Here is a 16,596-nt window from a genome sequence, read left to right as displayed (position 1 = left end):
ATCAGAACTCATGGTCAAGAACTAGGGCAAGCTGAGTATGTAGGTTGGGCCAGGTGATCCCAAATGTGCTTAGGGCTCAAGTCAGGTTTGGAAAGTATTGGGGACTGTGGATAGACAAGGAAATGAGGAAGATTGCTGAGCACCTACTATCATGTACTTACAAATAAATAGGAGAACAGGTGGGTGTTTCCAGTTCTGTCTGGCTTTAGTTCCTGGCACTGTATAGTGATACCATATCTGTGTAGACTGTGCCCCTGCTTGTTCCTTCCCCTCTTCTTGAAAGTAAAAGCTGTTTTTGAATCGTTGTAGTAAACCACCCATATTGCTGCACAGTCATAAGTAGTTTCAGTGTATGAATGTTAGATTAATTACATTTTTGTACCATAAGTTAAACCATGGCTGGGCATCTAGCAAATTCCTATTTTTAAGTATTTGTATTATAATGCAGGCATTTCAGAAAGGCATATACATTTCCTCGATGTGATCATTATAGATAGAAGGGTGTAACCCTTTTAGAGAGGCGTGTTAGATAAGGGGGTGCATATAATGTTTATGTTGAATTTGCTGGCTTTTAGCAGTTGAATATTTCTGCATTTCTAGGGAAACAAGTAACACACCAGCTACTTTAAATGCTCACCCACTACTGAATAATGTGTGAATTCTGAGGGACCTTGTTTAATGATGGCTGTGTTTTGTAGTTTGTAAAAGTTTTGTCTTGAGACCACCTGGTTCGAGTTAGAAGAATTTTGAAACACTTATTTTATGAAAAACCCAACAGATTTTGTAGACGTGAAAGACAAAAGTTCTTTGGGTTGTTGACTTAATTTAACTTGGAATCTAAACTTTGAGTATCAATCAAGCTATGAACACATAGTTAACTTGAAAAGTTATGGTGCTCAAGTTTCAGCTTTTAGATCTCTGTTTATATCGAAAGCAGTACTTCTGAGAGTGTTGACTTGAATTTAACATATAGAATTAATCTATTAATGACCTATTTACTTTTTAATCCAGAAGTTATATATGAATGTATTTAACAAACTTTTAATGGCTTATACTGCCTAAGGAAGTGGTTTTACAGTATATTATGCAACTTATGTGCAAATATGTTCACTTAGTTTTTCAGTAAGGAGAAACAGAAGCTAGTTGTTATTGGATATATTTTTTTCCCTAAAAGGAAAACAGTGATTGAGAGCTAGAGCAAATTACATTTCTGTGCTTTATCCTCCAAAGCTGTTGGAATGTTAACTCTTTTATAGTAGTTTGGTACATGTGATAAAAATCGCAGAAGTTTTTCCTTGACATTAGGTGAGAGCTCCACCTTGTGATCTTTTAGCATATTTTAAAAAATATTAATAATCTACAGTAGGCCAGAAATGTTATAAGTTTGCTTATTTAACTCAGACTTTTATTGAGCATTACATATTCATACAGTTTTGGGTTTCCCAACTTAAGTCAAATGGTATTAAGTTCATTTAAAGACCTTGTGAATTTTTTTATAGAGACTTTGTGTCTCTTTATAAAAAAAGATTTTATTCTTAGAGAGAGCGGAAGGAGGAAGATTAGGGAAAAGAAACATCGACACGTGAGAGAAACATTTATCACCCCTACTAGGGACCTGCTTGCACCCAGGCAAGTGCCCTGACCAGACATCAAATTGAATCAGTGACCTTTTGCTTTGTGGGATGACACCCAACTTACTGAGCCACACTGGTCATGGCTACTTGTGAATTGTTTAATGTAAGTCTTTGGAGGAAGCAAACTGTCTATATATACAGCTTTAGACATTTAAAATTAAAAGGGAAACATTCTCAACTTTTCCTGAAGATGAAGTTTGCATTTTTAAAAAAACAAAAACAAACCTAAGGCTAACTTACACATTATTTGGGCCCCTTAAGTTACAAAACAACTTTATGTGTAACTTTTGAGCAATGAAGAAAGAACTGTTTTGGTGGTTAATTGGTCATTTAGAGAATGATTAATATAAGAAAAATTCAGATACATGGAATTCAGTATTCTTATGTTTAATATTAGGTGGCTATAGAGGTAGGTGCCTTGTAGAAATAAATATATTTTCACATTTATCGTTGCAGGTGGTTCTCTAAGGGCAAGGATCATTGCTCTCCTTTCCACCACTGTATGCCCAGTGCCTTGCACTGCATTTGGCACATGGTAGATATTTTTAATAGGTTAGATGAATTTTTTAATGCTTAGACACTTTTTATTTAGACACTTTTTAAAACAAGTATTTTACTGGGATAGGAGTTGGCCAATTTAATATTTTTTCTAAATCTGTCAGATGATATTTATTTTAAAAATATAGGCAGGCACCTTGTCTGGGCGACTTACATGTTTATAAATTCTGTTTTTCTTTTGTTTGCTTTGGTTTCTAGTTAATGTTAGTATAACTCTATACTGAGCAAAAAAGTTTGACCTGACAAGACTTCTTGTACACAAAACATTAATTTTGCGTTATGCAGAGGAATGTGTAGTATATCATACACTACTTGTTTAGTGCTGCTTTTCAGAGCTGGTACATTGTTTTTGTCCCTGAAGAGAATATGCTCTTTCTTGAGCTTCCCAAACTTGTATTTTTATTTATTTATTTAAATATATTCTAATTTTATTGACTATGCTATTACAGTTGTCCCAGTTTTACCACTTTGTACCCCCCCCATTCCCTCCAGTAATTACACCATTATTTGTGTCCGTGGGTCATGCATATAAGTTCTTTGGCTACTCCATTTTCTATAGTATTCTTTTTTTATAAATTTTATTTTAAAAGATTATTTTATTTATTTTTTAGAGAGAGGGGAAGGGAGGGAGGAAGAGAGGGAGAGAAATGTTAATGTGTGGTTGCCTCTCACATGCCCCCAATGGGGAGGGACCTGGCCTGCATCCCAGGCATGTGCCCTGACTGGGAATCAAACCTGCGACCCTTTGGTTCGCAGGTCGGCACTCAGCCCACTGAGCCACACCAACTAGGGTTCCTATACTATTCTTAACATCCCCCTGTCTAATCTGTATTTGCTACTTCTGCTTCTTAATCCTTGCACTTTATCTCCTGTTCTCTCCTCCCCACTTCCAACTGATAACCCTCCAAATGATCTCCAAATCTATGATTTTGTTTCTGTTCTGCTTGTTTAGTTTGTTTTTTAGATTGATTTGTTGATAGTTGTGAATTTATTGCCATTTTAATGTTCATAGTTTGATCCTTAAATAAGCCCCTTTAACATTTTATAGAGTAATGGCTTGGTGATGATGAAATCCCTTTAGCTTTACCTTGTCTAGGAAGCACTTTATCTGCCCTTAAATTCTAAACGATAGCTTTGCTGCATAGAGTAATCTTGGTTGTAGATCCTTGCTTTTCATCACTTTGAATATTTTTTGCCAGCCCCTTCTTGCCTGCAAAGTCTCTTTTGTGAAATCAGCTGACAGTCTTACGGAAACTCCTTTGTGGGTAACTCATTTTTTCTTTTGCTGCTTTTAAGATTCTCTGTTTTATCTTTAACCTTTGGCATTTTAATTACGATGTGTCTTAACATGTTTCTTTGCGTCAATCTTGTTTGGGACTGTGCTTCCTGGACTTGTATGTCTTATTTTCATCACCAAATTAGGGAAGTTTCTCTCATTTTTTCACATAAGTTTTCATTTCTTGTTCTTTCTCTTCTCCTTCCAGCACCTGTATAATTCAAGTGTTGGTACACTTGAAGTTGTCCCAGAGGCTCCTTAGCCTATCCTCGTTTTTTTGGGTTCTCTTTCATTCTTGCTGTTCTGATTGAATGAATGTCTTTTTTTTTTTCTTTCTTCCCTGTGTTCCAAATCATTGATTTAATTCTTGGCTTTATCCACTCCACTGTTGTCTTTCCTATAAATTTTTTTTTTTATTTCACTTAGTGTAACCTTCATTTCTGCCTGGGTCCTTTTTATGCTGTTGAAACACCCAATGAGCTCCTTGAGCATCCTGATATATCAACCAGTGTTTTGAACTCTGCATCTGATAGATTGCTTATCATCATTTTGTTTAGCTCTTTTTTTTCTGGAGTTTTGTAGTGTTTTTTCATTTGGGCCATATTCTTTTGTCTCCTCCTTTTGGCATCCTCTCTGTGTTTGATTCTATGTATTAGGTAGAGCTGCTTTGACTCCCTGCCTTACTAGTGTGGCCTCTTGTAGAAAAGTGCACCGGTAACTGGGATGGGGCAGAGCCTTAGCTTAATCGCCAGGCCGGGGCAACCCGTGTGAACCAGGTTGATGGAGTTTTCGATAAGGTGTCTGTCTGCACTCCTGTGGCTCTGTGTGGGGGAGGACTCAGAAAAGACAGAATGCCGCTGCCTGGCCTCTGAAGTTTTATCCAGGAGGAAGCGATGTCTCCTGGCACTTGCCCTGATGTGAGACGCTTCACTTTCTTCCCGTATGCCACTGGTGCCCTTACGGCTGCTGCCCCAGTGCTGGAGCCCAGAGGGAGTGAGTCTGTTTAAGTCCTAAGTCTGTTGTGGACCCTTTAAGAGGAGACTCCCGAGAATCTCCTGTTTCTCCTACCGCCCCAACCCCCAAGGCTTTTTACAGCCAAAAGTTATGAGGGACTCATTTTCCTGGCACTGGAACCCCTGGGCTGTGTGGTCTGGTGTGGGGCTGGGATCCCTTGCTCCCAAGGTATTCCTCCCGATTTTTACGATTTTTACCCACCACACGTGGGTGTGGGACCACCCACCTGTGCCACATCTCCGGCCCTCCTACCGGTCTGGATGAATGTGGCTTCTTTAATTCCTTGGTTGTCAAACTGTCCATACAGCTCGATTTTCTGACGATTCTGGGTGATAGTTGTTTTGTAGTCGTCATTTTTGCTGTGGTTGTGCAAGGAGGAGAGCCATGTTTACCGACACCTCCATCTTGACTGGAAGTGCCCCAAACTTGTATTCTTACACACCACACTTGAACACCCTAGGCAAAAGCAGCTGTTTCCAGTGGTGGCCGGCCGGGCACAATATCCACCCCTTAGAATATATTTATAAACTATCTTTAAAGTATGCTTAAAAATTGTATATTTAAGGAGTGCAGCGAGTTTGGTTTTAAAAAATGTTCAGAGATAGTGGGGGTGGGGCAGGTAGTCAAAGCAAGCACTTGATTTCCATCTGGCCATCTAGATGACCTGCCACATTGTTTAGAACTTATTTAGCCCTATACCTCTCCAGCTGTCTTTAAAAAGCAAAATTGTTTCATTTTCTTAAGAAATACTTTTCCTTTTAAAAAGAAATTGGGGTTTTTAGGAGGCTAGGTGTGTCCTTTATGTAATGGCAGGCCTCAGAACTCCGGTGTACTATTTATAGATAACTCCTTAGGTTACAAGAAGAATACAACCAGATTAACAATTAATGATGTTGGAAGGGAACAATCCTGTGACCATGCAAACAGTCATACCTAAAGATTTTACAATGTGAAAAAAGAAGTTAAGCTTGAAGTTGCGGTATAGACGACCCTTGATTATTCAGGGCTTAGTTGGTGGATTCTTCATTCTTGTTTCTCTTATTAGCTCATTATTTTGCTTACTAATAGTAGCTTAATTAGAGTGAGCTAGGAAATACTGTGTTTTGACTATTCAGTTATGATGTTTTTAAAGATTTAGAATTAATAGGAAAACTGAGTTATTTTCTTTTATAACATCTACTGTATTGAAAAAGATCATTAGAAGTTCATTAGTATGTGATATTTGAACATTTATTATTGATTAGGCATGTGTAGTCTTATCTGATTTTTCTTTAGGTGGCCACCAAGTACAAGATTCACTTGTAAATAAAAGAAAAACATGAGAAAATTATAAGAGAAAGTTACACATAAGATTAAGTGCTCTCGACGAAGTTGTGCCCCCGCCCCCATAGACTTGTCATTTGCTCTTAGGTCATTCTTTCATTTAGGAACTGCATCTTTGACCTTCAAAGCTAGAAATAATGCCTTCCTATGGTCAAATTTAGACTGTTGTCCTTATGACACTATTGGTATTTAAAGTGATTATAAGTTTCTTGAGGGCAAGGGAATAGATCAGTGCTAGCATTTTTTTCCCCTTCCCTATTCAACACAATGTGGTATTATCATGAAGTGATTATTTATTAATCAGCTAGGCTTTTGGACTGTTTTCTTCCACAGTTGAAGAACCTGCTTTTGATAGTGTTTTAGAATTTTATCTTAGCTTTTTTATTCAAGCCTTTTAACTGTACTGTACACTATCAGCAAAAAGTTATAATATAGAATTTTCAGACATCCGGTATTATGATTTAAACTTGTAAGGATTTCAGGACCAGTAAAGAGTCCCACCATGTTCCTAGTTAGGGTATATTTTTTAAAGCCAGGCTAGAGAATCATAAGAATTTAAAAAAGTAATTGTCTGTAATACAAGCTTCTTTCTTTGTCTGTTCTTACCATTTTGGGGGGTACAGTAGTTGTAAGAAATCCTTATTTACTGAAATGCATTAGCAGGCACAGGGGAATTTAGTTTTTGAGTGTAGATACCCTTCCCCATGTTTCTGGTGTGTTTATAATAGATATGGCATTCCTCCCCTTTAAAGGAATTGTCTGTCTTAGAAGAAAGAAGCAAACCATCGTTGTACCCACGTAAATATATGAATATATTTCTGACATTGCGGCGTTCCAGAAGATGATAAAGAAATGATAGCAGCTCCAGAAATACCAACTGATTTTAGTCTACTACAGTAAGTATATTACGATGATTTTTAAAATACTTTTATTTTTCACAAAATAGGAAATGTATTAATATTAACTTCAGTTAAAATTACTTCTGCTTGAGAAGATCTAATACATAAGATATAGCATAGTATGTATACTTTGGAAATAGTTTATATTAATGCTCATTAGACTTGAGCAGTAATTATTTCATGCTTTTTTGTATTATGTTTTAAATTTATTTTTTAATTTAGATACTGCACAAGTTATTATTTATGCTATGTAGCTGAGTCCATACTTGGTTGTATAATATCAACTATTTTGAGGGAGTGTCATGAAATTCTTAAAAAGTGTTCTCATTAATAAGGAGTATATATCATGCAGCAGTACTACTTGAGTTGTAATGTATGTCAGTTTTCTATTATAAAATCAAATGATGATATGCTAAAACAAATCTAAGATAGTAGGACATACTGTTCATATTTTTGAAGGAACAATTACATGCTTATTGATCCATAAAGTGACTAACATTGGTATTTTCTTTACCCTTGTCTTAAAAGCTGCCTATATTCCTTATTCAAGTTTTATTCTAATTACTCTTTGGTGATGTTGGAAAGAATTTGAACTACTATATGTGATAGTGGTTTTCACACTATATCCCAGTTTTACAAGGTGTCTCAGTAAACAGTGAACTTTTAAACTGCTTGTGGATTTCTTTACCTTTGCACACACATACACCAACCATATTTGCTATAAGGGTCTCTATAAGACTTGATTTGAAACCAGTTTGGTTGCTAAAAATTTTGAGAACCACAGATATATATCCTTGTGCATAATGGTAGTCAGCCTGCTTTTGATAGTGGATAGATTTTCATTTTTTAAATAATTTTATTTTCAGTGGACACTAAAGATCTAGTAGGATATTGCCAATATTTCGAAGTATGATTTTAATCCCAGTGTTTATTGATGTATGTTGACTCTTAAAATTTTTGAGGAAAATTCTTGTTTTTGTTTGAGGGAGGCCGTCTGAGAAGATTTTTGTTTGACTATTGTAAAATTGTCTAATGAATTTTCATATATTAATTAAGGCTTAGAGATGATTAAAAAGGTTTGTATTATAAACTAGATAATTGAGTGTTAGAATATCTTGAGTAAGTAGGGCCTGAAAAACAGGATAATGGATAAGAGAGAATTGATTTGTGGAGGTAGAATAAATAGTATTTTCGTGAGGGGCAAGGTAAAGAGATCCGAGTGGAAGATTCAGTCAGGTGACGGCTGACTCATGAAGTTTGAAGCCACTGAAAGGTTAAGCCACTGTGGTCCTTAAACACATCTATTGCACCAGGATAGGTTTTTGTCGTTTTGATCTTGAAAGCAGAGGAAAGTAGTGGAGAAAGACAGACTCAAGAGAATATTTCTTTTCTGGTTGAGAATATTTTAGACTCCTATACTGGTTACTCACTTCAGCTGCCTTTAGAAGGTTTTCCCAGTTAGTAATCAGACCTCCGATGTCTCATTCTTTTTGTTGGTATAGCCTGGAGATGAGGGTTACGAGTATAGTTTGGCTTTTGATTATTCTGTCGCCATTGGAATATTGCGAAGACTAATGTTTGTTTGCAGACTTATGGTAGTTACAGAGCGAAGAGAGCTGGTGTCCCACAAATGTCTTGGGGAAAAAGAAGTATTACTATACTCCAAGATATTTAAAAACATTTTCGGTTTTTTGCAAGGTCATACAGGCATGTGAGAAGAATATTGATGACAGCAATCTTTTTAAGATGTAACATGAGTTTCAAGGTTAATGTTATAGTAGTCATTCAATTTTTGGCGTATTAACTCTTGAAAATGGTATTTATTACAGGCCCTTTCCTCACAACATTATAGGACATAGTTAGGATTGCCACTATCTTCAATACAGTGTTTAAATTACTTTGTAGGTAAGTGCTATAAATAGTACTCCCCTCACCCCAGTACCTCAACCATTACTTTAGATTTATAAAGTATTTCTCCTACCTCACAGCCTCTGGACAACTGGTTATTACAGCAATAAAAATGGAAATAGGAGAAATATAGTTAGAGAAGACTAGCTTTAGGAAGATAACCTTTCACTTTAATTCATATATTTTAAGCAAATCTGGTACTATGTTTACACATTTAGAATGGTAAAACCTTTATCTTTTATGGGTGTGGCTCAATTCTAAAATCCACTGTGACCCAAATACCAAGTATACCTTGCTTTAAAGCATTTAAATGAGGGTATATTACTATTATTTAGATAGATGCATGTTAACATGTAGGAAGCATTGCACATGTGTATTTAAATTAGTCTGCTTCTGTATTTTTAAGACTGTCCAGATTATACAAAACATTCCTCCTACTCCAAAGCAAGGCATAATTATTAGAATTGTAGATTTATATCATGGAGATGAAAGAGACTTGAGAGATTTCATTCTTTCCTACGTATGCATTGTTTATAGATGAGAAGATTGAAAGATTGTCACTTGTCCAAGATCACATAGTTTCTTAGTACTAGAACCAATTCTCCTGACTGTCGCTCACCAGTCCTTTACTTCATAAAGGATTTTGGTCAATTAGTATACTTCTCTACTGTGTTTCATATTGGTTTGTGAAAATGTTTTATATATCCTTTCAGAAATACATGTTTTGTATAGTTACACCTAGATTTATAAATATTTTTGAGTGAGGTAGTAGAGGGCAGAGAAACGTTAACGTTGCTAAAATTCCCTTAATAAAATTCATGCAATGCCTAGTGTTAAAATACAGTTTTTCCTGAGCGCAGTGGCCTTTGAATTAGAAAATGAAACCAGCCATTACAACAGAACACCATAGTTCCTATGGTTTCGCTTTTATTTCGTTAAAAATTAACAAAATAAAGAAATGTTTAGACATTTGTGTTTGATTATTGTTTTTGTAGTGGGTTATGTAATTTTATATGTTTGGTAATGTGCTATGGTGTGATTTGGAAAATCATCTTAATTACATTTAATGCTAATACAGAGTTTTGTAATGCGTGAACCAAACCTTTCTTTTAGAAAATATGGCAGGAATTAGAAACTCCATCTACATTTCTAAGGGAGGTTTTAAATAATTGCTTATCTTTCTGTCACAGGGAGTCAGAGACACATTTTTCTTCTGACACAGATTTTGAAGACATTGAAGGAAAAAACCAAAAGCAAGGCAAAGGAAAAGTATGTACAGAACATGTGATTTTATCTTCATTTGTAAGGTCATTCATAAATATAAATGCCCATACATAATTATATATATATATAATATGTATAGTTTTAGTTATATCTCAGATGTTGTTGTCTTTTAAAATGCCTTTTTTATTGGTATGGTAAGCCTTCTAAACAGTGGCTTCTGGGCTTCAAGATCAAGTGTCTTTTGATTATCTACTTTTACTGCTGTAAAGTTGAAATTAATAATACATTATTTCTAATAGTTTATTTTGTAAAGTACAGTATGTTGGTGTTACTTACACATGAGTAGTCAAATATAAAGCAAAGCATAAATAAAATTTCTTATTCTAAAGCACTCTAAAAATGTAACCTACAACCAGTTTTTATCTAATGATTTACTATGCACAATAGTTTTGCTCTTTATAAGTAGTGTCACGTGAAGTTCTGAGTCAATAGAATGCAAGTTTAAGATATGAGTGGGTGCCCTGAGGGCTCTGGATAACTTGGCTAATGGTTAAATCAGTTTGCTGTTTTTTGACTCTGTGCATGTGTGTAAATACATTGGGCAATTATGACATGTTTTTGTTTAGCATTTTCTTAACCCATGTGGATTTTGTATTTGTATTTCCTCATGGCACACTTACTTTTAAAAAGTTTAATACAGAAATGTACAATGAACAAAGCAACATTTTTCCATAAACCTATCACCCAGAGGTAATTATTCTTTAAATATTTTGGTCAACATACTTTCGTACATATAGCTGTGTATAAACACAAACAGAATTTCACTTAAATGGAATCATACTACGCAAACTTGCTTTTAAAACTCAATGGTATGTTGTCGGCAGCTTTCCTATAGTGGATTTTTTTCTGTCTGTAATTTTTAATGGTGTCATAGGGATCCCATTTTGTGTATGGAGCATAATTTATTCAGCTCATGGAATACTATTTTAGAGTGCACATATTCCATATTTCAAAATTTCATGTGCATACTCCCTTAAAAAGTAGTTTTGACAGACAAAAAGTGTGAATGAATAAAAATAATAACTCATGACTATCCAAAGACAGCCATTATTCTAGTGGATTGTATGGTTATTCATTATTAGAAAGCCATTTTTCTTGTTTTGTAACTATCTTGCAAAACTGAAACTCTACTTTTGAGTTTGAGTCTTGTCTCAATTTGTAAATTAAATCACAGTGGGTTTTGCGTAGAGGACTCCCAAAGTTTTTGTGCTATAGTTTGGTTAACTTTATATAACCACTGATGTGAGTGAGGTGTTAGGAGTAAGATCAGGGATTATAATAACAGTAACTACCAAGTTTGACACTATACTAGGTATATTCAGTGCAGTGTGGTAATACATTTATATGTTATCTAATTTAACATTTGAACAGCCTTGTGGATTAGAAAAGTTACTGATTTTTTAGATAGGAAACTGAGGTCCAGAGAACTCAGTGGATAAAGAACTTGAGCCCACGTCTGCTGAAATATGGTGCTTTTAATTCACTGTAGCAGCAATTTTCAACGGGTGTGCCGCAAGAATTTTCAAAACATGCACTACCTGACTATTTAGTCACGGGCACTGACCTCTTTTCCCTTAGATTCTCAAGTAGAAAGATGACAACAGCCACAACATAGCCTTCTGGTGTGAATGCCCTGTCTTGAGCCATAAATATATAGGTCATATAATAGTTGCCTCACATTACATAATGAGGTTGCATCTGATTACTTAATTTTTGGTACCAGAAATCCTTGTATACAAGTATAGACACCTAATTTTTTAAAAAGTCACTTTGGAGCAAAAAAGGTAAGTAATTACTATAATGTTTTTATAAATCATTCAAAATTATACTTATTTTTTTGTCAGATTGGCAAAAAATAATACAGTTTTTGGTGTGCCACCAAATGTTAGTAATTAGTTTGTGTGTGTCATGAGATGAAAACCGTTGAAAAACCACTGAACTATATAGTATACTACCTCATAGTTTTTTTTCCCCCCTATTTTTTTCCTCTACATGATTGAACCCAGGTTAGCATGTTTTCTTCTTGTACTTCCCTGTGTTATAACTCCTTGCATATTGTTTTTCTTAGCACAACATATCCACTGAGCCATTTCAATTGTACTAATAAGTTTTTCATACCAACAGGGAATATGGAGGCATATGATAGATAAATTGCAAATATATAGCTCCATATTAATTAACATTAACATTTCACACTTTTCTAGTGTGTTCTTTGTAGTTGATCTTTTCTTTCACCTTTATCTCTGAAATTCCATTTACTGGAGACAAAAACCTTTCATTCTATAATTAAGAATTAATGACTTAGCCCTGACTGGTGTGGCTCAGTGGGTTGCAAACCAAAAGGTCGCCGGTTCTATTCCTGGTCAGGGCACCTGTCTGGGTTGCAGGCTTGGGTCCCTGGTTAGGGGCATGTGAGAGGTAACAAATTGATGTTTCTCCCTCCCTTCCCCTCTATTTATAAATACACAAATAAAATCTTTAGAAGAAGAATTAATGACTTAGATTCACAAAGACTGAATATCATTAACAAAATAATGTAAATTAACCAGTAATATCCTTCAGTTGTTTGGAAGGGATTTGAAGTAGTGAAGCATAGGATGGTTTTGGAGGAGGAAGGACCCTTTATGGAATAAAGTACAGAAGCATACAGGCTGTCAGTGGGAATAAATTTGTAGACCTGACTGTAGATCAAGGACCTGCAAACTGTGGCCTGTTTTTAAGGATCTGCAAACTATGGCCTGTTTTTGTACTACCCACGAGCTAAGAATTGTTTTTACATTTTTAAAGGTTTGTAACAATAAACAAAGAATATGACAGACCAGTTACGTGGCCTGCAAAGCCTAAAATATTTTCTATCTCTACAGAAAGTTTGCCAGCCCTTGCTCTAAGTCATAGAAATGTGTTGCTCTAAAAGAGACCTTAGAAATCATGTATTCTAATCTGTGAAGATTTTAGTACAACTTCTGGCATTTTAGAAATGAGAACTCTGAGCTTAAGGAATAACTTATTTTTCTGTAACAAGGTATAAAAGCTGTGGGAGGTATTTTATAACTCAGGCATATAGGCAATCTTTTCACTGATTTATGAAGCTCCCCACCCCCAATATTGTCAACTTTCTTATAAAGGAGCTTCATTTCCATAGTGTTCACATAAATAGAATTTTCATGATAAATAAGTATTGGAGGGAGGACCCAGACAAGAATGAGGTTGATATTCCTATTTCTGCTATTGAGAATTCCTTTGTCAGTGCACTGTAGTGATTTATGAGGACTAACAATAGGTATGAAGCTAAAATGTTAAAGTAAGTATGAGTTACTTATTTGATAAAGCAGCAACCCTATGAAGTAGGCACAGTTTTATTCTCATTTTACAAATTAGAAATCTCTGAAGCACAGCTTGGTTAAATAACTTGCCTAAAATCACTCAGCTAGTAGGAGTATAAGTTTGGCCCCATGACGTGTTAGTCTGCAGAGGCTGTGCTGCTAACCCCAATGTCATGTGATATACATGGTAGTATAAATGCAAAAACTGATACCACAGAGAGGCTGTGACAACCATATCATTTTATATGACGTGTATGGCGCTCCTTTTTAGGTTTAGGCATGATTATGTAACCAATTATGTAGTTTTTAATGTGAACTCTCCAAGATAATGATATAACTTAAGCAACTTGTGTTTTTATGCAGACTTGTAAAAAAGGCAAAAAAGGCCCGGGAGAAAAGGGCAAAGGTGGAAATGGAGGAGGGAAACCTCCTTCTGGGCCAAACCGAATGAATGGTCATCATCAACAGAATGGAGTGGAAAACATGATGTTGTTTGAAGTTGTTAAAATGGGCAAGAGTGCTATGCAGGTAATGTTTATCATGTTCTTCCCAGTTGTTTTGTACATTTTAAACTTTAGTTATATAAAATACATCCCCAGTTTTTCTTAGTGTTTTTAAAAATATTCTAACACTGCTTATTAGGAAAAAAAGCAACCAACTAGTCAGAAAACTAGGGATGTGTCTATTCAGACATAAGACCTTTAAGCTGTGTCTTGAATCATTTTCTGATGCATTATTTTCTTGTAATGACTTATAATAAAAAATTATTTGGTCAGAAATATGCTTATGTGAACCCTGATTATGAGGTTTTAATTTCCCCTGAATTTATGTAGCTGCCATTAAAATAGGAAGTCCTTTGCCCATATATAATTCTTGGTTCAGTGACCTAATGTAATCACTGCCCACTTTACTGAGTTGAATTATTTTAATTACTCCTGTCTATTATGAATTTTATTACTTGTATTGTTCCTTAGCAGAAGAGTAAAAAAGTTATATATTCAGGTCAAATCATCCTAATTTTATTTCTTCTGCATAATCTTATGATAATATTGTTTAGGCTTTATAATGGAGGTTAAACCTATATGGTTTTTAAATACTGAATGAACATTATGCTCAAAGAATATATATGCTTAATAAAGTTATTTAATTTATAAAAGCTATAAGGAATAAGTTTTTTCCTTCATATAATAAATTTAATCAATAAAAGGCACACATGGATGGGTTAGGGAAACCTAGACATTTACGCTTTTTGTTAATGAATGACTAAAATGCAAATCTTGTTTATAAATATGGATTTTTCTAAATAATGTTTCGTAAATTTTAAAATGATCAATTGGGATTAATAAAGATAATCTTTTACATGTAAAACAAAAGAATTGTTAATTTTTGAGCTATCAGCAGTCATATAGAACATTATGTTTTCTTAAATTTGAATTCACCTTCATTTGTATATGGTTTGCTTTCATTTTGTGATTAGGGTGTGGATTTTATTTCTTGTTTTATATTTTAAGTTATTATGTTGTGTGCACATTTGATCTTTTTAAAAATAATCTGTTTTACTATGCTGTAGTTCAGTTAGTCATTCCTTAATTTAAAAAATTATCCCCCTTTTTCTAGTTTCCATTTTGGGTTAATTTTATTAAAGAAATGAATTATTTATCTTATATCATTTAATTACCTTTATTTTTATTTTTATATTATACTTTTTCTTTACAGTATTTGTTCCACATAGTTAAATGCATTAATCTTTTTTTCTGATATCTTTCATTTTTGTTACTACAAGAAATCTCAACTTACATCCATGCTAATTAGGCTATTCTATTCTGGTCTAGTCTGTAGGGTTTTTGTTTTAACTTTTTGGCTCATCAAGAAATTTTAGAATAAAAAATGAGGGTTTAGCTTTATATTTAATTTTTTGTTAATGATATCTTAATATTTAAAGAATGAACATTTTCCTTATTTTTGTGTTGCTTGTAGTTTGTCATATATTAAGATTATACCTTTAAGCCATTTGTTTTTCCATTTCTAAATGTGATTCTGAATCCTCTGTTCACCTCCAGTTTATTTTGTGTACTTCTTGGCGTTATCTAACACCAAATTTGATCAAGGAAGTCTTTTGTTTACAGACTTTCAAGAGCTTTTCCTTATCTAAATGTTTCAGCTCAGATTTTTTGGGAGGATATTCGCTGTTCTCCAGCCACAGTATATATTCTGGCCCCAGACCTTTTTCTCTCCGCCAGCAATAACCTTTTTTCGTCCTTTTAATATCCCACAGGATTGACTAAATCAACTGTCACTCTTCTTTTGAGAAGCATTCTTGGGCTGTTTCCTTCTGTCATTGAATGTATTTCTTACTCTTCTCGTTCCATTATAGCACTTAGTATATTGTATTACAGTTATGCATATGTCTGGATTTGCTTCTAGATTGTTAATTCCTTGATCAGGTACCGTGTAGTATTCATTTTTTGTTTCCCCAGGATATATCTCTTTTAGTAATTATAAGTGAAAGTGAATAAGTACAAGACTGGCTGTTGATTTTAAAATAGCTCTTATATTTTAAGAAAGGAAAAACCATACATATGCCCCTAGTTCTGTTGAATTTTATTTATAGATATTGAATTTTATTGAATAAGCTCTTAGCATACTATTTGATGATTAAAAATATAAAATACATTTCAGTGTGATAGCTTGAATTTTGGTTACAGCAGGCTTGTATTCCTAGTATAAACCCTATTTGATCTTAATGAATTAACTTTTTAATGTGATGTGGTGATCTTTCTATAAGATTTCCTTAAATGTAAAATTTTGCATCTTTATTGATGAGAATAGCCCTTGTTTCATTTATTTATTGATGTATATAACTACCCCAAACTTAGTGATATAGAAGAACAACATTTTATTATGTTTAATGATTCTATGAGCCTAGAATACAGACCGAACTAAATAGGGATGGCTCTCTGTGTTCCGTCCACGGTGGCTGGGGCCTTAGCTGAGACAGCTTGACTACCTGGAGGGGACATAAACAGTTAGGGACCATTATCATCTGGAGGCTTCTTTATTCATGTTTGGTGCCTAGTCTGCAGTGATTTGAAGGCTAGGCTCAGCTAGAACTGGCTCTGGAAGAACTACAACTGGTCCCTCCATGTGGCTTCTGGGTTTGGAGAGAATATCCTGTGCAGGAAGGAGTATCTAGTTCTCTAGTGATCCGGTAACCCGATGCAGTTGAATGGCGTTCTGTGACCTAATCTTGGAAGCACCGTTTTTACTGCACTATTTTAAAGAAGGGAACATAGACCCCACTTTTTGGGAAAGAATGTCAGACACTTTGGAGCCATGTTTTAAAACTCTCATAGTCACATAATGAGACTCTTTTATTT

At 34.6% G+C, this 16,596-nt stretch overlaps 1 protein-coding gene across 5 annotated transcripts in view; it reads left to right on the top strand.

Annotated features, from left to right (window-relative positions):
• The window catches only part of STAG2 (STAG2 cohesin complex component), a 121,464-nt gene that overhangs the window by 35,636 nt on the left and 69,232 nt on the right, over positions 1–16,596 (top strand). For all 5 annotated transcript variants that reach the window (XM_090265282.1, XM_090265279.1, XM_090265276.1 and 2 more), the window contains 3 exons: positions 6,558–6,701; positions 9,803–9,881; positions 13,583–13,747. In XM_090265282.1, the coding sequence (XP_090121408.1) occupies positions 6,658–6,701; positions 9,803–9,881; positions 13,583–13,747 (288 nt within the window). In that variant the 5' untranslated portion in view covers positions 6,558–6,657. The remainder of the gene's footprint in view (positions 1–6,557; positions 6,702–9,802; positions 9,882–13,582; positions 13,748–16,596) is intronic.

The sequence above is a fragment of the Furipterus horrens genome, unplaced genomic scaffold, assembly GCF_987537825.1.
Source record: "Furipterus horrens unplaced genomic scaffold, mFurHor1.1.pri manual_scaffold_17, whole genome shotgun sequence".
In the NCBI taxonomy this organism is placed as follows: domain Eukaryota; kingdom Metazoa; phylum Chordata; class Mammalia; order Chiroptera; family Furipteridae; genus Furipterus; species Furipterus horrens.
This window is presented reverse-complemented; position numbering and strand designations above follow the sequence as displayed.